This window comes from Rhagoletis zephyria, unplaced genomic scaffold (genome assembly GCF_001687245.7).
Source record: "Rhagoletis zephyria isolate East Lansing unplaced genomic scaffold, Rhagoletis_zephyria_1.1 Rzeph_scaffold_00078, whole genome shotgun sequence".
NCBI lineage: Eukaryota > Metazoa > Arthropoda > Insecta > Diptera > Tephritidae > Rhagoletis > Rhagoletis zephyria.
The window spans coordinates 60,091-82,623 of NW_016157162.1; the positions used below are offsets into that span (position 1 = coordinate 60,091).

A 22,533-nucleotide genomic window follows, 5' to 3' on the forward strand; every position below is an offset into this window, starting at 1 on the left:
TTGCCGAATAGATATGTATGTATGCATTTGTCACAGCTCACTTGGTACCGAAATGATCGCCGAATATGTGAAACCGATCGAATTAAAGAGATAAATGAAGGCACATTTCACTATTTGGAAGTGAGCCCAGTTATATTGGAAGACGGTGGCCAATGGATGGTGCTCGCGGAGAATACAGGTGGACGTAATTCATGCATTGCACATTTGAACGTTTTAGTGCCCAAGGCTTACAAGACACCAGAGTTCATTGAAGAATTACGTGCCATACTTACGCAACAAGGCACCGTTTCACTAGAATGTAAAGTTGTTGGTGTACCCACACCACAGCTACGTTGGTTCAAGGATTCCAAAGAGATCAAGGCTGGTGATGTATTCGCACTGACCGCCAATGTGGACGACCCCACCTCGTTGGGTACATACACCTGTGAGGCCGTCAACTGTATGGGCAAATCATATTCTAGTTCCAAGGTGCATGTAATGGGGCGTGGTAGTAGAGAGGGTTCATTGAAACCAGCTGATAGGTAAGTTAAGAGAATTCTTTGTAAGAGCAGAGTTGCATTCTCTCTAAAATGCCGGCATAATAATTTTTCTCTTCTTCGCTCGGGCGCTCATCGTCTCTTATGCTCTAACATGATTTGGTAAATGGACTTCTTGCCTCAAAGCATCCCCAACAATGCACCCCCACCGATCTTTACGAACGAGCTGCGCGACCTGAGTGTCCGCATTGGCGAACCAATTATACTCGGCTGCCAAGGTAAGTGTGTTTTTGGTGGTAGTGGTCGTGGTCGCGTAGTTGCTCAGCGCTTCCACTTTTTGGCACATTGCCAGTCACAACAATCAGACATGTGGCGAGCACAATAATGAGGTGAGCAGAAAGGCAAAAAAAAATATAAAATAAAATCGTCGAATTTGCGTCACTATTTGACTCTGAGATAGAAGCGGTCAAGCGCGAGCATAGCTTCGGTGGCTGCTACCGTTCCCAACAACAGATGTCTGTTGTCACAATGACATTTTACCCAATTGGCGTTTCCACCGAAGTAGATCGCAAGATCTATGTACATGTATACATTTAAATATATAGGTCCGCATATATATTTTTTTGCTGCGCTTGATTGGCTTTTTTCACGGAAACATTGAAATTTTCAAACTTGAACTCGACGAAATCGTTGGAATTTCTGATGTGTTGTGGTAGGTCGGCTATGTTTTCGTGTCGATCGGATTGAGAATTGCGCTCTTGTAAGTTTTTCGTTGGTGATTGCAAGTGGTTAACATATTTATGTAGATGTTGCGAAACCGAATGAGGTAATCAAAACAAACTGATGTTAAATGGGTATGGTGTATCGTAATCGAATTGAGATAAATAGGCGCGCGCATGCAAACATATTGACATCGTGAGGCTGATTAGGTGCTGCTCCCATTGGGAATTCCGCGTTCTGAGATAAATGACTGTTACACAAATTCTTGGCTATGCGGACTAAACGTTCTTTGTTAATGGTTTTCAATGTTGTAGTCAATAAGTGGGATTCTCCTCTATTAAGTTTTTTAGCAGTTACTTCGAAGTTGCCTGGTCATCTCTAGGAGTTTTGGTTATTTGATTGGAAAAATAAAAAAATTACAATAAGGTTCTCAGTAGGGAGATCACATAGCAAGAACCTAGCGCAAATGCAAATTAACACTATATTAAATAGATTTTTCATTGTGAACAACGACAGACACTAAGCCTCAGAAAGCCAAAGAAAGATCAAAGATTACCTACGAGTTTAGCTGGTAAGATTTCGAATATCATTGCGCTCATCATCATTGTATTGTGCCTAAATCAGCGATAGGCAAAGAGAGCTTTTACTCTGAACGCGCCTATACAAAATATATAGAAAGCTTAAAAGAGCTTTGCCCGCAGGCAAGGTAGTGCCCATCGCCAGCCCAAATCATAAAAAATATTTTCCTCTCCCGATGCCTTTCAGTTACAATTTCATTTTCTCTCTTGGAGCCAGCAGTATAGAAAGTATTTACCGAGCTCCTGAGAGGAGCTTCTTATTATCTTCACTGTTTTCTAATAGGCGCGCTAATGACATAATTTCTTTAAAAAAAAAGGTATCCAAGGATCAGTTTTTCATTTGTAGCCTAGTTGAAGCGTTACGTTCCTTCGACAAGTACCCAAACTGGACTCAGAACTCAAGTCTTTTTACAAACTCTTCAAAGGGAGCACTGAAGTTTGGTTCCCGTTACTTTCGATGTAGTCTCCATATCCTGTAATGAAACCATAAGCAAAGGACTATTTTGGGGTATGGAAAAATACTAAAGTTTAGACATCTGCCTAAAGCAATTATATTCTACTTTGAGGGACCTCCCGCGACATTGTGTGACTCCTAGTCTAAGCACCAAATTCTTCACTGCAATTCGGATCATCATTTCTATCTGCTGTGAGAGTGATAGAACAACATAAGAGTCTTTCTTAATCTTTTTACTTTCTGGTATGAGTATTTTTTTTTTTTACTGCTGCGGTGTTAGCCTGACTAAGATATCAAAGTAGCGTTATGTAGTAGCTTTATGAACTAAATGATGTTGGCAACAGCAAAATGAAATTACTTTTCGCATCAAGAGCAAAACACCTCATTGGGGTGCTCCTGCTTAACCTACCTGGCATGGCCGATCCGCACAACTCCGCCTCTTACGTCCGGTATTTGAAGAATTTACCAAGCTAGCTTCGTAAGGCAGAGAATACAGACTAGGTCGATAGAACATAGTCGCTCCGAAAAGGTTACTGAAAATAGAGATTTCGATTATTTTGTGGGACAGAAATACTGTGAATTAAAACTAATAGTGTGTTCACTCCCCATTTACTCGCCAACATAAATGCTTATAATAAGTACACCACAGTAAGTTAGTCAGTGCCAGGCTTGCAACCATTGAGAAAAGAAGAATAATTAAGACAATAAACGGCTGAGCCACTTGCTATCCCAAATGAAATTTGGAATATCCCAGATCTCCACCGTTTATATTACCAACAGACTAGTGAGGAGCATGAATCCACGATTTGGAGTCGACCTGGGCCTGCACTAGACACCGACATAGGGCATAGAAAAATCGTAAATATACAATTAGGCACCAGTCTAATAAAAAGACAGTACCAGAGTTCACTCTTTAACACAAAACACTGTGTGCGTTTGAGCGAAAGCGGGAAAATGTGAAATATTCGACAGTTTTTTTTTACAACAAACATACGTAACGTTACGCACTTTTAGTTTCGCACAAACGCACAGCTGAAACCCTGACTGAAATGCAAAGAGCGAGAAAAATGTGCTTTGCTGTACTGTTCGTACATCATTTCGGCAGTTAAAGCGAAAGCACAAACGAAACGCGGTTAATAAATTCAAGGAACTGAATTATAAAATTTTATTTATTTTTTTTTGCCTGAATTATGCCAGTGTTGAGTTGGCATCCCTGTCTAGTAGTGCCTTTTAATGTAGCCTTGTTGACAATTTTACGCAGCCCTGTTGACTTTCAGAGGATCTTCCGCCTTCTTTCTTCTGTAATTTTTAACCTAGATTAAAAGCCCTGGGGTTATTTTATCATCTCGTAAGTTATTCCTCCATTTAGTCATAAGACTGTATAGAGTAGGAGAGTAGTCTACTTCGTTTATTGACATCTCTGAGCCAAAACTTGCCATTTAATTAGCTGCCCCGTTTCTGTGTTTCACTTAAAAAGTCATCACAAAGAACTTATTTTAGACCCCGTAAAAGAGAAGCCATGACCACTGCAACCAAATCCTCTCTAGTACGTACATATATATGTTTGTGGGTATATATGTGTGGGGTATAAGTACAATATTTGCGTAAATATATATAAAACTAATGGCTAATTCTTCTAGTTGTGGTACCACCTTGGCCCAAAACTGTTGTCTGGTATAATAAAAATGGACGCATTGAGTCAAGTGAACGCTATAAATTAATCGAGGATGGCTTGGGCGTTTATATGATCGAAGTCAAACCCTCCGAGAGTTGTGACGAAGGCGAATGGAAATGCGTAGTTACTAGCTATGAAGGTTGCGTCGGTATTTCAACGTGTAACGTCACTATGGACAGTGAGTAGATATTTGCTTAAACAAATTTTGCAGCGTTAACTATTTAATCTTCTAATTTCTTTTCCTATAGTTCCCAAAAATTATCGCAAGCCACGTTTCATGGAAAGTCTACGCGCTGTGCTCACCGAGGAAGGACTCGTCTCATTCGAATGCAAAGTGGTTGGTTTTCCTACGCCCGTACTTAAGTGGTTCAAGGATGGTCAGGAACTAAAACCCGGCGATGTTTATCAATTAACTGGCACCAACTCGCTTGGCACATACTGTTGCATAGCCAAGAACTGCATGGGTGAGAGTAGCAGCGTTGCTGTGCTCACTGTAGAGGATATAAAAAATCAGCTTAACGACGAAGAGCGTCTCACATTTGCTAATCAGAATCAGCCACCTAAATTTGTGGTGGGCCTTAAAAGTCAAGAGGCCAAGATCAACGAATTTTTCCAATTTACTGTAAATGTCAATGCCACACCAGATCCAATGCTCTCCTGGTTTCGCGATGAGTTCCCGATCGAGAACAGTGAACGTTACTCTCACTATCGTGGCGAGCAAGACAATTGGCATTTGGATATACGCGCTGTGGAATTCGTAGATCAGGCCGAGTGGAAGTGTGTGGCTGTGAATGACTTTGGCACAAGCGTTACTTCCAGTTATCTAAAGTTGCAGATACCACGGCACTACAAGAAACCACGTTTCCTGGAATGCCTGAGAGCGGTGTTGACGGAAGAGGGCGCGGTAAACTTGGAGTGCAAAGTTATTGGTGTGCCACAGCCCGTGCTGAAGTGGTACAAGGATGGTGTTGAGTTAAAGCCCGGTGACATACATAGGATCATCTCAGGACAGGATGGTACTTGCTGCCTGGGCACCTACACATGTGAGGCTAGAAATTGTATGGGCGTTGTTGCTAGCTCAGCTTCGCTGCTCGGTTTCGAGGAGGCGTACAAAAATCAAAAGCACGAGCAGGCACAAGAAAACGAATTGCAGCGCAATTTCTCCTTGTCCACCATACAGGAGGAGCGTACATCCCAGTTGTACGAGACACCTGTTGGCGATATAACGATTGACTCAAAGGGAGAGGTATCTTTCTCTTTCGATGGCAAAGAGGTTTCGGTATCCTTGTATGAGACACCCGATTTGACCGAAGAAGAAGCATTGAAGATCGTCGAAATGTACGCCGATCAGATTTCAGAGCATGTGACCGAACACAATGTGGTGGAATTGCCGCCACTGCGTTTTGTTAAAGAGACCTCACAGTCGGGTAAACTGCTAATGGAAGCTGTGGTAATTGACATCTCGCCAGAATACTTTTCACATGAGGAGGACATGCGTACCGAGGCAGGTTTGGATGATATTTCCATCAACGAGATAACAGTGCATGGCTCCTCGGGTCATGAGGGTGACACCGATCGCGAAGCTGAGAACTATGCGCAACGCAGCTTTGAGAAAATGGAGGAAGACTTATCATTGACGGCACCGATACGCAAGCGTAAGAAATCACGACCGACCGAAACGACTGAGGAATTTTACAGTTTATCGAAAGCATCCGATAGCCAAGCGGGCGATGAGGAGGACACTTCCGATTTACAAACGTTCGCTAGCGCTACGCAAATGTCATCGCGCATCGATTCTGCTGCCGGCCCTGATGCTGCACAGCCCGCAGATGGTATGCAACCACCGAAGCGCAAGAAGGCCAAGGGCAAGACAACTGATAGTGATTCATCAAAGACAACCGAAGACGATACGAAAATGCAAGATATATCTGGTGCAGTAGGCGATGGTTTGATGTCTGTGAAGCCAGTAAAAGTGATCTCCAGCGCAACGGAGATTGAGCAGAATTTGAGGACACTGCTGCCACTAGCGAAATCGCTGAAGACTATTGAGCACCACCTGACTATCGTGGAAAATGAAGTGGTCGAGCAGGCAGCCATGATGATGACGTCAGGGTCTGCAGAACAGAGCATCGCCATCATACGCAATATCATCGACCCGGTGAAGCAGGTGGAGTGCAAGTTGCGCGCCTATTCCGGGGAGACACCACTCGACGCGCTCTTCCAAACGATGGAGGAGGATATACGAAAGCTGCACACCAGCCTACAGGTCATTGAGAAGTGTGTCGAAATAGATGAAACTGGCGTGACGCTCATACAACGCACCAGCGTCTGCATTATAGACAGCGTGGGCGATCAGCTGATAAAGGCATTGCAAGAGGTGCAGAGCATTGCAAAGACTTTCGAGTCTACGAGCTTGCGTGCACATATAGATCTTACCGCGGACGATATTAGGCAAGGTCTCGAAATCACACAGGGCACTATAAAGTCACAGGCGCTGCTGCAAGAAGCGCAGGAGTTGGAGGCGGCCAAGCATCTCTCGGAAACGGTTGCCAAGCTACAGGCTAGACCAGAGGGAGAACCGGCGTCCTTTGCTAATATCTCGGATGCTAAATTGCCTGACGAAGCTGATGCACTGAAGCTCATTTGTCAGCCGGTTGTGAATATACAAGCCGCCTTAGAGAAGGTGGAGAATGAATTGAGTCTCGAAGAAAACGAAGAACAGATCTACAAGAAGGTGCACAAGAAAGTGTTGGAAAATATTGTCGAACCAATTAAGGAACTGCAATCGGTGTTGGAGATAATCGAACGAAAGGCGGAGGCACTCGCTGGCACCGAATCGACAGAGCAAAAAGTTAATATGGCCATTCTGGACATTGTCACACCGGCTCTATTTGAACTCAACAAGGGTATGGAAATAATATTAAATGAGTCGTCGGACAATGTTCAAGCAGGCATGTTGACTGTTAGCACTGTGGAGTCGATGGTACCGCCATTGCAAGAGATACAAAACGGGTTGGCGCAGCTCACACAGGACGTGGAAAGTGGACACTTTACGGAAGAGGCCGTGCTCGACTCGGCGGATACGCAAAAGTTGCTGCAATCTATAGCGCAGTCTGTGCTTCACTTCGAGACGAATATCGAGCGCATATCAGCGCGTTTATCACCCAATGTGCAATCGGGCTTGTTCAATATCAAGGAGGAAATGTCTGCCTTAATTGGAAATGTGTTGAATGAGAACATCACCAAGTATCATGTGACGCTTTTGGAGAACTTGAAACGGCCTATCGATGAGCTCAACTATTGCATACGACAAATTGAAGGCAAATCTATATCGGGCTCTTTAACTGACTTTATCGATCCCTTGCACAGTCTCAGCGATCGCGTGCATTTGGGTCAGGAGATCATGCACATGTCTGGTGCGAAGCAAAACGAAAAAAATCTTGAGGTCCTCGATAGAATGGAACAACTAATTAGGCGCGTTGAGATCGATATTGAAGAACATGAATTCAAGGTGCTGCAACGCGAAGTCGAACTTGATGAGAAGCGTGCAAACGAAGAGGAGAAATCTTTCCTTTACATGCGGCAAGCAATGGAAATGAAGATAGCTCAAGATGAGGCTGGACAAAATATACAAGAACTACTGCACACAGTTACAGAGATAGAGGCCACACCTGACTTGGATGCTCAAACCCAAAAAGTGTTATCAGTGCTAGACCAAAGTCTTACCGGCCTTGTCGCCGATGTAGAAAAACTGAAGGAGTCACCGAGCACGAGGGAAGAAAACGAAGCTGCTACAAAAGTGCTAACCGACATTGCCAAACCACTGCAGGCAGCTGCTGAGGTTTTACGCAGGGCGCTAACGCCAGCAAAGGAACTGAAGGTAGAGCAGCTCCCACAACGCGTGTGTCTGCAAGCAGTTTTGCAAGAGTTGAATGAGGTCGTTGAAAATATACCCGAGCAAAATGAGCAGAACGTAAAATTGAAGGCGTTGCCCATCGTACAATCGGTGCTAAAAATAGTGCCCGCGCTTCAAACAATCACAGATTTACCACAAGCGTCAACAGCGGTAACGCACGCTGAGAAAAAGAAGGCAGCGGCAGATGTTGATAGTGGAGCTGCAAAGAGGCCGAAAATGGCAGCTGAAGTCAGCGATGAGGTAGAAACAGCACGAACACCCGACGCGCCTACTACGGTTAAGGTTGAAGAAAATGTCGAGACCCCACTAGCTGCGGAAGCTCAACATACTGCAGAACCCCAACAAGAAGCGAGCTCTACTGACGCTAGCAGGCCAGCGGCGAAAGCCGCGGATGACGCTTCCACACTGGAGGACATATCCGCCATGAAATCAGCAGCTGAGTCATTACCAGCAGATAGCTTGGCCTCTGGAGCAGAAGATAAAACGGATCATCTCAAAGCTTTCGAAGCTAACAAGAACAAAGTGAACGCGCTGCTGTCGCAACTGAAGAATAGCATCGCAACAGTATTGGCGCATTGCGACGAAGTAGATGTAGGCTCGCTGCAAGTGGAAACTGCTCAACAAGTGAAGGCAAGTCTCTCGAAGCTGGCAGGCGTCACTGAGTGCATTGCTGATGTGCATCAACCAATCGTTGTGGAGACACTGGGTTCACTCTCCGACGCCAGCGAGTGTAGAACGTTCGCTGAAGCTGTGTGCCATTTGGAAGCTTGTGTGGTGCAAGTTGAGGAGTGCATGGCACAAGCCGATTTGAAGGAGCTGAGTGGTGGCGGCTCCATTTCCGAATTGAAAACATTAGCTCTACCCTTACAAGACCTTAAGGAGTGCATTACAGTCTTTCACAATGAAGAATTGGAGCAGGTTATGAGTTTGGCAACAGCAAGCTTACCGCTAACTAGCGCACAAGTTTTACAAGACATACAGCCCTTTGTGCTCTCAATTAAGGAGAGTCAAGCAATCGAAACTTTGCAGTCCTTAGCGGCGGATGAGTCTCTAGCGCAGCTCAAACAATTTATAAAACCCATACAAGAGCTGCAAACTGCCGTGCTGTCTGCCGCTGAGCAGGTGCATTTGTCGCAAATTGAAAGTTTGCCCCAGCAGGCGAGCATTGCGGTGTTGGAAAAGTGTGCCAAGCCTATACAGGACATCAGGGAAGCGCTACTGCAAGTGCAAGAAGAAACACCACTGTCCACCCTAGAAGCTACTCCGGCATTGCAAGTTTTGAAGGAAAAAAGTGAAGTTGTATACAATCTCCTGCAATACTGTGAAAAAGTGGACCTGCATATATTGGAGAATCTTGCCGATATGTCTACACAAGCTGATGTCTCTGCACTCAAATCTTGCGCCGAGCTCAAGTCTTTGGAGACGCAACTAGAACCTGCCGTTAGCGCGAAACAAGCAACAGTGAAGTACTTGGACGTCAAGGAATGCATTGCGGATGGTATCAAACAAATACAAGTCTGCTTGACATCAGCCGAAAAAACGGTGGTGCCCGAGTTGAACGATGTTGGAGAGGTCATGAAAGAGCTTAAACGGGAATTAGAGTACATGCAAAGTGAGTTGTCTAAACCAGCTGCGCAACAAAATGCGGCCAAAGCCAATCGTAGCGTAGCTAAAACGATGTTCAAATTGAAAGAGTGTCTGGTGCATACCTACGAAGCTGGCGTTGAAAAGTCGCTGGATGAAATCGAGAAAACATTCGAAGACATACTAACAGCGCTGCCGACTTTAGAAATACAGCTGGCACAAGAGATGTACGCAAAAATCGAGGCATCACTACACGCATTTAATACCACTTGTGCACAACCAGAGACGCCTGAGCTGGAAAAACTGATAGAACCCATTGGAGACATTTTGAGCAGCACCAAAGCAATTAATGAGTTGAAGAGCATAGATGTTGAAAAGTCTTCATTGGTGGTGGCGCAATTACAATCGCATTTAATGGCCGCATTTAGAGCGCTCAACGAAGTTAGTGAATCGCTTAGTGGAGCTGGGCGTGAAGCAGTTTTGAAAGCGCAAGATGCTGTGCTAGCAACAAACGAGTTCATTGCGGAAGCCAGTGAGCAAATTAGAACTATTGAGCTGCTACAGGAGGTAGATAGCTTGACGCCCAGTTTGGCTGCTATTCCCGGAAGTTTTACGTCCGCAAGCGAGCAGGAACGGAAGCAAGCACTACTCGAAACGCTTATGCAGCGTGTTACGCAAGGGAAAGCATTTTTACAAAGCATTGAAGATGGCTTAAACGCAAACAATCCGGTGTTCTATAGGCTAGCAGAGCAAAACGAGCTGGACATAAGTAGCGTAGAAGCAGCACTCATACGCATCGAAAAGGAAATCATACCAAAACTGGAAACGCAGGTGCCAGCGGCTGATGACAGCGCGCTAGTCGATGTGCTGGGAGTGCATTTGAAATCTTTGCAGGACAGTCTCGCCAAACTCAATACTGCAGCGATTGTGGTGGAAAAAGTACGCGTGGATGTAGAAACAAGGTCGATTGAGCAGCAAGAGCCGGAGCCGGGGCTCGTTGCGCAAAAATCCGTAACCTCAACCACACCGCAGCAGACTTCAGCGAAGAAGGAGTCATCACAGTTACGCGAAACTTCACTACCCGCTGAGGAAGACATATCTACGCTGGAGGAAATTTCAGCTATCGAGTCTTACTTGGGCTCCCCACCGCCAATTTCCCGCGCCGAAGAAGCGCCGCCCACACCGCCAGCTGACAAAGGTAAGGTCGATGTGTTGTTATCACAACTCAAAAGTAGCATCGTCTCAGTGTTGGCACATGGTCACGAAGTAGATGTCGCCTCCCTGCAGCTGGAGACTGCACAACAGATTAAGGCAAGTTTAACAAAATTACAGCACGTAAATGAATGTTTTGCCGATGTCCGTCAACCCACTGTCATTGAGCCACCACTCCTATCCCTCTCCGATGCTAGTGAATGCAAAACATTTGCTGATGCTGTGTGTAATTTGGATGCATTCGTAGTGCAAGTTGAAGAATGTTTGGCCCAAAGTGATCTGAGTGTGCAAGCGATTTCCGAACTAAAAACTTTGGCACAACCACTGCATGAAGTTAAGGAATGCGTAAGAGTTTTCCACAATGAAGAATTGGAGCATGTGCTTAGTTTGCCAACAATAAGCATGCAACTAACCAGTGCTCAAGTTTTGCAGGACATTCAACCGTTTGTGTTGTCGATCAAGGAGAATCACGCATTGGAGACGCTGCAGTCGCTGGCGGAGAACGCATCACTCGCGCAGCTCAAGCAATTCATACAACCCATACAAGAACTGGAAAGCGCCATACTATCCAATGTTGAGCAGGTGCACTTGTCACAAGCTGAAAATATTTCTAGGCAGGAGAGCACCGCTATATTGGAAAAGTGCGCTAAACCTATCTGGGATATCAGAGAAGCTTTGCTGCAAGTACAAGAAGAAACACCACTCTCCACGCTAGAAGATTGTCCCGCACTGAAGGTTGTGAAGGAGCAGACCGATGTCATATACCACCTGCTGCAATACTGCGAGCAAGTCGACATGAATGCTTTGGAAAACATTGTCGAAATGTCAACACAAGCCGATGTTTCGGCGCTGAAGTCCTGCGTGGAGCTGAAATCCGTACACACGCAACTTGAGCCACCAGCCACAGGTGTGGTTGAAAGCGTTAAGCTGCAGGATGTGCGAGAAAGTATTACAAATGGCATTAATCAGCTACAAACGTGCTTGGAAAAGAGCACAGCAAACAATGTCCCAGAACTGTGTGAAGTTGAGGTTGCTATGCAGGAGTTGCAGCACGAGCTACAAAGTATGCAAGATGAGCTTACGAAACCCGCCGCAGAACAACAAGCTGCCGAGTCGCAAACAAGGGTGGCCAAAGTAATGTTTAAATTGAAAGAATGCATCGTTCACACTTACGAAGCGGGCGTGGAAGAATCATTAGACGATATTGAAAGAACCTTTGCCGACATCCTACAGGCCATGCCAACGCTAGAGCTGCAATTAGCGCAGGAGATGTGTGGCAAATTAGAATCGGCTGCATCAGAGTTTGTCACTAGTTGCACACAGTCAGACGATTTGGCAGACTTCCGTAAGTTAACACAGCCGCTCGAGCTGGTCTTAGCTAGCACTAAAGCCATCGGTGAGCTCAAGTTGGTCGAGGTTCAGAAGTCCTCATTGGCTGTGGCGAATCTACAGTCGCATTTAATGGCCGTCTTTAGAGCGCTTGATGAGATTGGTGAGTCAGCAGCGGCGAACGAACGAAAAAATATTTCACAACTACAAAATGCCGTCCTATCCATTTCCGAGTTCATTGACACCAGCGAAAACACGTTGCGCGCTATTGAACTGATACAAGAGTTGGATACGCTCATGACACAACTAAGCTTCGTGGCCAATGAAGTACGACTTGCTAAGGCAAACGAAAGCAAGCGGACGTATTTGGAAGCAATAAATTCGGGCGTAGCCTCAGCGAAGGCCTTCTTACTCAGCATCGATGAGGGGTTGAAGATAAATAATTCTGTCTTCGTGAAGTTAGCCGCAGAAAATGAGGTAGACATTGAAAGCGTACAAGCCGCATTGATACGCCTGGAAAATGAGATACTAGAAAAGGCACGAACCGAAAGCTCCACAACAGAGGAAGAGGAAGCCGTAGTCGATGCGCTGCGTGTGCATTTGAAAAATTTGCAAGACAAGTTGTTGGCGCTAAACAATGCTGCAGCAAAGGAAAAGCCTAAGGTGGCAGAGCCGGAAGTTGTAGAAGCGAAGATCAATCAGAAGAGCGCTGCTGTTTCAGAAGTTGATGATGGTGCAAAGGAGAGCGAAGCTGTAACAGAAATAAGAGAACAGCCTGCGGATAAGAAGGAGAGCTTAGAGCAGGCTGAGCCAGGAAAAGTGACAGAAATTGAGGTAGTCCAGCCGATAGTTAAGAAGGAAGCTGGGCCAATCGAAGCTGAAGCAATAGCGCCGCAGGCTGCGACTCATGAACAGGCAACGCCAGAAGAAAAGCTTGAGGTGACGGCTGACGAAACAAAGCCACAAGCAGCCATCTCTGCGAAAGACAAGGATACGCAAGAGGCTCCAGAAGCCGTGGTGGAACCGAAAGAGCCTCAAGCACCCACACTGCCAACCGAGCCATATCTCCAAAAAGCAGAAGAATTGATAAATAACACACTCGCACTCACACAGGCGCTGAGTAACCAAAAATTGAGCAAAGCCACAACGGAAGTCTACAAATCGGTTGAACTCACTTTGAAAGAGATTAAAAATTTGCTACAAACACAACCTTCCAACACAATCGAAGATCATATTTTCTTGCCGCTATTCAAGTTGAAGGATTTGATTGCTTTCATCAAGAGAACGCCAATGGATGATGTTTCGAAGGCCGAGGAGGCTCAACAGGTTATACAGCATACCAACGGCGTGCTGCTACAAATCTTGAATGGTCATCGGGGTCTACGAAACGCAATGATTTTCGATATTACCGAAGCCACGCTACCATATATAGGCAGCATAACGTCATTCATAACACAAGTATTTCCGAACGATAGAAATCTGTGTGCGATATCGCGAGCGCTGCAACGAATTTCCACGGAGATGAACGCGCTTAAGAAGGAAAATACATCAAATATGGATAGAGGGTCACGTGCTTATCAAAATCTACAATCAGCTTTGTACGAATTGAAGAACTCATTGGATACGCTGTGTGCTGAACAGAAAATCGAAATCCTTCTACTACAAAAAGAAAGCTTAGAACGTATTTGCAAAGCTATGGATGAAGGTCAGTTGAGAGATGTTATAGAGCTTATACAGGAGTTTGAGGTGCAGAAGGATTTCTTTGTGCAAATGTTGGAAGCATTGAAGATTATGTCCCAACAACAAGCCGCTGCTGCACGCCAAGAGGACAGCAAAGCTGAAAAGCCCGAGCAAGCTGCCGCCGACGAAGCGCTGAAGCAGCACATCGAAAATGTCTTGAACGTAATTGCTGGCGATGAGCGCTTAAAAGACATCGGCAGTGAGCTTAGTGAGTCGCTCAATGATGATGAGAGGTTCGCAAAACTTGTGTTCAAGTTAAGAGAACACATTGTGCACACTTACGACGGTGGTCCACGCGCAGCAGACGAAAACGCTGAAAAATTGGAAGATATTATTGAGAACTTACTCGCTAGCAATCCAGAAGCTGCTCGGAAATTGACGGAGGAATACTATGAGTACATTAAAAACAATGTAAAACAAATACCAGAGCGAATTAAGGCCATAGAAAACGCCGAGCTGCGTAAGAAGGTTAGCGCCTTAAATCCTCGGCTGAAAGCATTGTCTGCGGTTGCTAAAGCCGTAAAAGAACTAAAAACAGTGAAAAAGTTAGCAGACACGCAGGAGAATCTGAAAAAAGAGCTCTTGAATACTGTCGAGTTTTTGGATGACTTGGCTAAGTCATTGGCTGCAGATTTGCAAGCCAATATTGAAAAACTTAAAAAGCTCGCGCTGAGAGAATACGATTATGTAAATAATAGTGAAAAAGCAGCACAAGCACCGAAGATTCTCTTGGATACATATTTCCTAACCAGTGGCTTCAACGACTTGTGCGCTAAATTGCAAAGAGCAGAGTTGGTGACTGCAGAGGCAAAGGAAAGCGAAGTTGTAGTTTTGGAAACTAAAGATGCCCAGCTAAACGTGGAAGTGAAACCCAAAGTTGAAGTCGTTGAAGAAAAAGAGCAGCTCCAGCAAGACGCGGTTACAGGCAGAGATGTGACAGTTGAGCCCCAGGTAACTACCGCTGCTACAGAAATCGCCGAGGTGCCAACATTCGATGAAAAAGAAGTCAGTATGGAAGTTGAAGACGTTCAACGAGCAATAGCCATAGAAGAGCCGAAAACCAAAACAGTTGATGAAAGTAAAAGTGAGGAAAAATTAGTTGCTGAAGCTGACAAAGCGCCTGCAGCTACTGAAGAGCCTCTTAACCCGAATTTATTGAAACATTTTACGGACATAGTCGAGGTAACTGCTAAAATACGAAACGAAGTCGGGGCTACAAAAAATTCAATCTTGCGGGCAAAATTATTACAATTCGATGCACCGCTAGCAACCATAGGAACGATTTCGGAAACTGTAAAACTATCAAACAATATAGACAAGTCTTCAGAGAAAATAGCTACTTTACAAAAAGTACTAATGAACCTCTTTGTAACCTTGGACGACCTACAACAACAGTCGACGGGAGAGCTAACAAAGCACATCGAAGATGTTAAAAAGCTGGCATTGAGTGGATTCGAAAGTGTAGAAAAGAGCGCGACAAGCGCAGACTCAGAGAAAATACTCCTCAGTATTTGTGATTTAACGAAAGGAGTCTTGGAGGTTTGCAAGGAATTGCAAAAGATTGAGGAAGAACCACTTGAGACGACTGAGACGACAGATACACAGACAATATTTGAAGAGCAGGTTCAGGAGACGAAAACTGAACAATCTGCTGCAGTTAAAGAGGTAAATGAGCAGGTGTTAGCGGAAACACGGTCTCAAGTTGAAGACGAGGGTAAAAAAGAAGATCAACCAGCTGAAAAAGTGGCAGATGAGATAGTTGAAGAGCAGGCTGGCAAAGCTCAACAAGAGACGCCGACTACGGGAGATAATGAGGCAAAAGATAAAGAAAAAGCAGCGCCAGAGTCACAAAATATAGAAGAGGAAGTCTTAGTGGAAACGAAACCACAAATCGGAGAACAAAAGAAGACAGAAGAGCTGCCAGAGGAAAAAATAAAAGAGCAGAAAGCTGAAGCACAAGTGCTAAGCACTGATGAAACAAAAGCAGATGTAAAAGAAGAAAAGCCGAAGACGGAAGAACCGGCAACTTCAGAGCAAAAACAAGAAGAACTGCAGCCTCAAATAGAAGAACAAATACCCCGGCCGCAAATTGAAGAGCAAATAGTTGAAAATATCGTTGCGAAGGAGGCTACTACCGAGTCGCCAAAACAGGCAGATAAGCCAGCAGAGGTAACGATAGAAGAACAATTGACGCCAGAAACTCTGAAAAGTGAAGAGATACCTTCACAAGAACCGGCATCTGTTGCCGAGGAACAAAAGAGAGAAGAAAAAGAAGCGCAACGAGAAGTCGCTGCATTCACAGATAAACAAGCACTTGAAGAGGCGACGAGAGTAGTTGAAAAAGAGAAAACAAATCAAGAACAAGTTGTTGCCAAGTTGTCGGAAGAAAAAGCGGAGAGTGAAAGTGAAGAGCAGAAGGCGCAAAACGAACAGCAGGAAGAAAACAAAATATTATCCCAAGTTGAAGCTGAAGAACAAGCTATTTTAGAAACGAAGACAGAAAAGGTGGAACCACAAGTCGAAGCGAAAAAGTTAGAAGAGGCAGTTGAAAAAGAAAAGACTGTGGAGCAAGTTTCACCACAATCCAAAGCCATTGATACGCTGATAACCAAACCCGAGGCACAGATAGCTACAAAAGAGGAAACAAAGGAACAACCTGAAGAACAAGTCACTCCTGAAACGCAGCCTGTTACTGAAATTCAAGAGAGCAAAGAAGTAAAACCGGAAGTCGAGAAAGCAGAGAAGCAAATAGAAAAACCAAAGAATCCACTGGAAATACCCGAAGAACATGTCGCTCAGGAAGCAAAGGCCTCGCCAACAGTTGAAGTTGCCACCTCCAGAGAAGACAAACCCGAAACGACGGCAATAAAAGACAGCAGTGAAGAACCAATTCCGCTGGGTGAAAAGAGAATAAAAGCAGTTACAGAAGAAACCAAGACCGAAGTGAAAGAGGAAGCTAAAAAGGTTCAAGAACAGCTTCTGGAAGACATTCTAGAGCCACAGGAGGCAAACGATGAAAATCGCAAACCAGAAATAGAAGACCATGTTGCTTCAGTGGCGCTGATTGCAGATGTTGAAAAGTCCGGATTACAGCTTAGCGAAGAAAACAAAGGAGCTGAAGAGACTGAGCAAGTCAAACCCGCTGTTACAGAGAAAGTTGGAATAGTTGCCGAACAACTGAAACCAGAACTGAAGAAAGAGAAACTTGAGGGTGAGATTGACACAGAAAAACAAAAGGCTGAAGAACGCGATGAACTGCGCAAGGCTAAGGAAGAATTAACTCCAAAAGAAAACCCGCACGAGCAAAAAGTCGAAAAATCGACCACAGACAAAAAGGAGATTACAGACCTTCAACCGTCACAGGAATTAAGTACTAAATTAGAGCAATACTTCGCAAGTATCTCGCAGACTGCTGTAAAAGCAACAGCGAAAATTCCAGAAATAAAACCGCAGATAATTCACGAAAAGTTGGTTGCTCTTCCACCTTTGCTAGAAAAAATTGTTCAGGTCTCTGAAAATGTAAAGAATCTACAGCGAGTTGAAAAATCCGCACAGCGAATGGTTACCCTACAGAAAGCATTAATGGATACCTTTGTTATATTTGACGATCTTCACGAAATAGCAACAACTGAAGTGAAGACGCAGCTGGAGAAAGTTAAAGAACTCGCTTTACATCTGTACGACAACATTGAGAAGTCCGAAAAGTATGTGGAGTCAGAGGGAGTATTGTTAGACTTAGTCCAACTAACGGGTAGTGTTCTGGAAGTGTGCAGCATACTTCAGAAAGAAGTGTCACACGAAAAGGTTATTGAAGCGAAGCCCATCGAAAAGAAACTTGGAGAGGAAGAAAAGCCAACAGAACAGAAAGTTGAAGAGAAACAAGAGCCAGAGGAGAAAGTTATTGAAAAGACACCTGAAGAAAAACAAATAACCGAGAAAGATACTCTAGCAAAGGTGCCTGAAGAAAAAGTAGTTGCGCAGAAGCACGAGGAATCGAAAGTTCCAACACAAGAAGCTGTTGAGAAGCTCGTGGAAACAACCGAATCAGATAAGCTAATTGCAACACCAACTGAACAGAAGAAGTCACAGGATACTGAGAAAGATAAAGTGTTAGAAGATACAAAGCTTAAAGAGAAGGCAGGCAAGCAAAAATCGGTGGAGGAAAAACTTTCTGAAAAGTCAACTGAGAAGAAACCTGTTGAACAGAAAGTAGAAGAAAAGCCCATAAAACAGACGGATGAAGAAGTGAAGAAAATAGACGCGAAAGTACCAGAAACAGAAAAGACCAATGAAACACCAATCGAGTTAAGGGAATCAGAGATGTCCAAAGAAACGACAGCAAATCAAAAGTCAGCAGAGGATAAGCCGCATGAAAAAATGCTTGAAGAGGAAACCGTTGAGAAAAAGTCAGAAGAAAAGTCAAATGAACAAGAGGAGAAAGTGAAGGGAAAGCCTAAAGAAAAATTGCAAGAAACACTGACCGAGCAGAAACAACCTAATGAGATTGAGATAGAGGAGATAGAACAAGAGAAACCGAAAGAAAAAGCTGCTAAACAAAAATCGGTGGAGGATAAAGTTCCAGAAAAGGTACCAGTGGAAAAGCCAGTAGAAAAGACCACTGCTGAGAAAGAATCCGAGGCGGAGTCGAAAGCACAGCAGATCGAAGAAAAGAAGAAACTAAAAGATAAAGTAACCGAAGAGAAACCTGAAGAAATGCAAGCTGTCGGCCAAGATACTTTGGACGCGAAAAAGCTAGAAGCAGAAAAAATAAACGAAATAGTATTCGAACCAAAGGAAGAAAAGGTCATCGAACCCAAGTCGGTGGAGGTAAAACCACAAGAGGAGCTAGGAGAAAAACCTGTTGAGAAAAAGGTACAAGAAAAGAGTACGGAGAAAAAGGATGAAGCGAAAGAGAATTTGAAAGAGAAAGTGGATGAAGCTGCGGTTGAAGAGAAGAGGCAAGTAGGTTTGGAAGCGCAAAAGTCAGAGTTAGATAAAGAAACAGAGATTGAACAAAAGAAATTAGAGGATGAAGGGCATAAAGAGAAACCTGTTGAGAAAATAGTACAAGAAAAGACAGCCGAGGAGAAGGATGAAGAAAAGAAGAAAAAAGAAAAGTTACCCGAACCGAAGGCTAAGGAAGTGTCAGTCGATGAGACCAAGAAAGAAAGTGAGCAGAAAAAAGCACAAGAAGAAAAATCGAAGAAGGAAGAAAAAACAGGAGATCAAAAAATCGGAGTGGCCAAGCCAACTGAACAAGATGCAGCGAAAACAAAGCCTGTTGAAGTAGAAAAAATTGAAGACGCAAACGTAAAAGACGATGAAAAGAATCCTAAATTGGAAGAATTTTACAAGAACATTACTGAGACTCAGAATATTCTGCAAAAAGAAATCGAAGCGGCTAAAGATATTTTATTGAGCCAGAAATTAACTGCTCTCCAACCACAAATTGAGAAGCTTGTTTTAATTACGCAGACTATTAAGAATAACGATTGTGTAGAAAAGGCTTCAAAGGATATTGTGCGTCTTCAAAGGGTGCTGATGGATATCTTCATTACATTTGATGATCTGCATGATGCAAAATTCCATATCTTGAAATCGAAAATCGAAGAGATAAAAACGAGTGCTCTTGCAGAATATGATTACATTGAAAAGGGTAAGAGACAAATAAATTCTGAAGAGTTATTGGAAAGAATGTCCATTTTACTGAAAAAAGTCTTGGATACATGCGTAGAACTTCGAAAAGTATCCGAAAACGTACCGGTCGAAAGCGCCGAACCGGATTCCGACAAAGATAACACTGCCAAAGCAGCGACTGCAGAAAAAGTGGAAACGGTTGAGAAGAAAGCCAAGGTTGAACCCGCCGAAGAGCCGTTGAATCAAAGTTTGCCACTATATTATAACCAAATTGTTGAATCTGTGTCTAAAACGTCCGTCAAGCTTTCCGAAATGGACGATAATGGATTCCGCGTGAAGTTGATGCCATTGCACTCGACGCTTCAAGGCGTTCTTTCAAGCGCTGAACATCTGAAAGGCGTGAACAAGATCGAGAAGTCTAAAGAGAAGGTGGTAACATTGCAGAAGAGTCTCATGGACATCTACGTTCTCTATGATGATCTTCAGGCTATAAATGTCCAGGAATTGAAAGGAGATTTAGAGCAAGTGAAGACTTTAGCGCTGAAACATTACGATCTCATTGATAAGAGTGTTAGAGAAGTTAATTCGCAAGAGATCTTGGAGGAGTTAGTAAAACTATGTCTAGAGATTCATAGGGTTTCTGAAATGATATGTCAACATGTGAAGACTTCTAAGGACGAAGAAACACTTAAGAAGGCCAAGGAGTCTGCTGAAGCAGCGGATACCGAAAAGAAGTTGGATAGGAAAAAAGAGAAAGTGAAAGAAGAAAAGAAAGCGGACGATTCAGCCGAAAAGTCAGATAAGAAAAAGGCGGAAGAGAAGGTAATTGAAGAAGCAAAGAAGGTTGAAGAGAAGCCTAAGAGCAAGGATAAGAAAAATACTACTGAAAAAGAAATTAGAAAGGAAGAGACGCTTAAAGAGGCTGTAGATGCTAAGAAGCAATCCGACCTAACTGAAAAGACGACTGAAGCACCCGAAAAGGCTGAACAACAGACTGCAATAGACATTATCCAGAAGAAAGTTGAAGAGGAAAATAAATTGGAGAAAGTAGGTGATGAACCTGCCACTAAAGTTGATAAGGAAGAAGAAAAACCGAAGAAAGTCGAAAGAAAGAAGAGTCCAAGAGAAGTACGTACTGAAAAGAAAGAAGAACTTACGCGGATTGAAAAGGAAGCAATAGATGCTATTGTACCGACAATGCAGGAGTCAACTGACAAACCTCGACTGACTGAAGAGAAAGTAAAAGTGGAAAGTCAAAAAATTAGTGCTGAAGAGGACGAGAAAAAGAAGAAAGTGGAGGAGGAATCAGTCGAAACGACGCCAAAGAAGGAAGCTGAAGAGGCCAAGATCAGGGAAGCTGCAGCAAAGGTAGAGGAACCTAAGAAAGATGAAAGAAAAAAGAGCACGGAAGAAGTTAAGGCAGCTGATAATAAACAGCCGGGAGAGGTGAGTGAACCGGAGGTAACAGAAACCCTGCCTAAGAAATCTGCTGAGAAACCCGCTGAGAAACTTACCGAAGAACTTGATGAGGCTGATGAAAAACCAAAGAAGATAGCGAGAAAGAAGAGCGAAGAAGAGATAAAGAAAATACAAGAGAAACCAACTAGTCCAAAGCAAGTTGCTGAGAAGAAAGATTTAGAAAAACTCGAGGAAGTTGAAAAGCCTAAAAAAGATATCGAGCTGCCCGAAGAAAAGCCGAAAATAGACATAAAAGAGAAAAGTGTTGAGGCAGAAAAGAAGGCAGATGAGAAAAAGCCTGAAGAATCTAAAAGTCTGGAAAATAAGTTGGAGCCTTCTGCTACTGAAGAATCTGAGAAAGCTGTTGATAAGCCGAAAGACGTCAAAGTGGAGAAAGGGGCTGAAGAAGACAAGACGGTCGAGCAGGAGAAATCTGAAAAGCTTGAGGTTTTCGAAAAGAAAGCTGAGATCGTTGAAAAACCTGAAGACAAACTTGAAAAACTTGATGAAAAGCCTGCGGAAGAAGCTGATAAGGCTCAAGAAAAGCCCATAAAGGAAAAGGGAAAGATGAGTGCTGAGGAAGTGAAAAAAGGCGAGGAAGAGAAGACTGCAACTCTTGAAGCTGTCAAAAAGAAACCTGAAACCGTTGAAAAATCTGAAGAAAAACTTGCTAAAAAGCCTGGTGAAGAAGCTGATAAGACTCTAGAAAAGCACAAAAAGGAAAAGAGAAAGAAGAGTGCTGAGGAAGTGAAAAAAGTCGAGGAAGAAAAGCCTGCAATTGTTGAAGCCTCTGAAAAGAAAACTGAGACAGTTGAAAAATCTGAAGATAAACTTGCAGAGAAGCCTGGTGAAGAAGCTGATAAGACTCTAGAAAAGCACAAAAAGGAAAAGAGAAAGAAGAGTGCTGATGAGGTGAAAAAAGTCGAGGAAGAGAAGCCTGCAATTGTTGAAGCTGTTGAAAAGAAAACTGAGACAGTTGAAAAATCTGAAGATAAACTTGCAGAGAAGCCTGGTGAAGAAGCTGATAAGACTCTAGAAAAGCACAAAAAGGAAAAGAGAAAGAAGAGTGCTGGGGAAGTGAAAAAAGTCGAGGAAGAAAAACCTGCAATTGTTGAAGCTGTTGAGAAGAAACCTGAGACTGTTGAAAAATCTGAAGAAAAACTTGCTGAAAAGCCTGTTGAAGAAGCTGATAAGACTGTAGAGGAGCACAAAAAGGAAAAGAGAAAGAAGAGTGCTGATGAGGTGAAAAAAGTCGAGGAAGAGAAGCCTGCAAATCTCGAAGCTGTTGAAAAGAAACCTCAGACCGTTGAAAAACCTGAAGAAAAACTTGCTGAAAAGCCTGTTGAAGAAGCTGATAAGACTGTAGAGGAGCACAAAAAGGAAAAGAGAAAGAAGAGTGCTGATGAGGTGAAAAAAGTCGAGGAAGAGAAGCCTGCAAATCTCGAAGCTGTTGAAAAGAAACCTCAGACCGTTGAAAAACCTGAAGAACCACTTTCTGATGAATCTAGTAAGACTCTGGAGAAACCCAATGAGGAAAAGAAAGAGAAGAGTGCTGAGGAAGTGAAAAAAGTCGAGGAAGAAAAGCCTGCATTTGTTGAAGCTGTTGAAAAGAAACCTGAGACCGTTGAAAAATCTGAAGAAAAACTTGCTGAAAAGCCTGTTGAAGAAGCTGATAAGACTCTAGAGAAGCACAAAAAGGAAAAGAGAAAGAAGAGTGCCGAAGAAGTTAAGAAAGAGGAAGAAAAACGGCCTGA

The 22,533-nt window shown here is 43.7% G+C and overlaps 1 protein-coding gene across 1 annotated transcript in view; it reads left to right on the top strand.

Annotated features, from left to right (window-relative positions):
• LOC108372952 (titin-like) overlaps positions 1 to 22,533 on the top strand; it is a 55,028-nt gene that overhangs the window by 29,182 nt on the left and 3,313 nt on the right. Inside the window, exons 4-7 of the mRNA XM_017628784.1 lie at positions 37 to 521; positions 663 to 754; positions 3,869 to 4,081; positions 4,152 to 22,493. Coding sequence (XP_017484273.1) covers positions 37 to 521; positions 663 to 754; positions 3,869 to 4,081; positions 4,152 to 22,493 — 19,132 coding nt within the window. The remainder of the gene's footprint in view (positions 1 to 36; positions 522 to 662; positions 755 to 3,868; positions 4,082 to 4,151; positions 22,494 to 22,533) is intronic.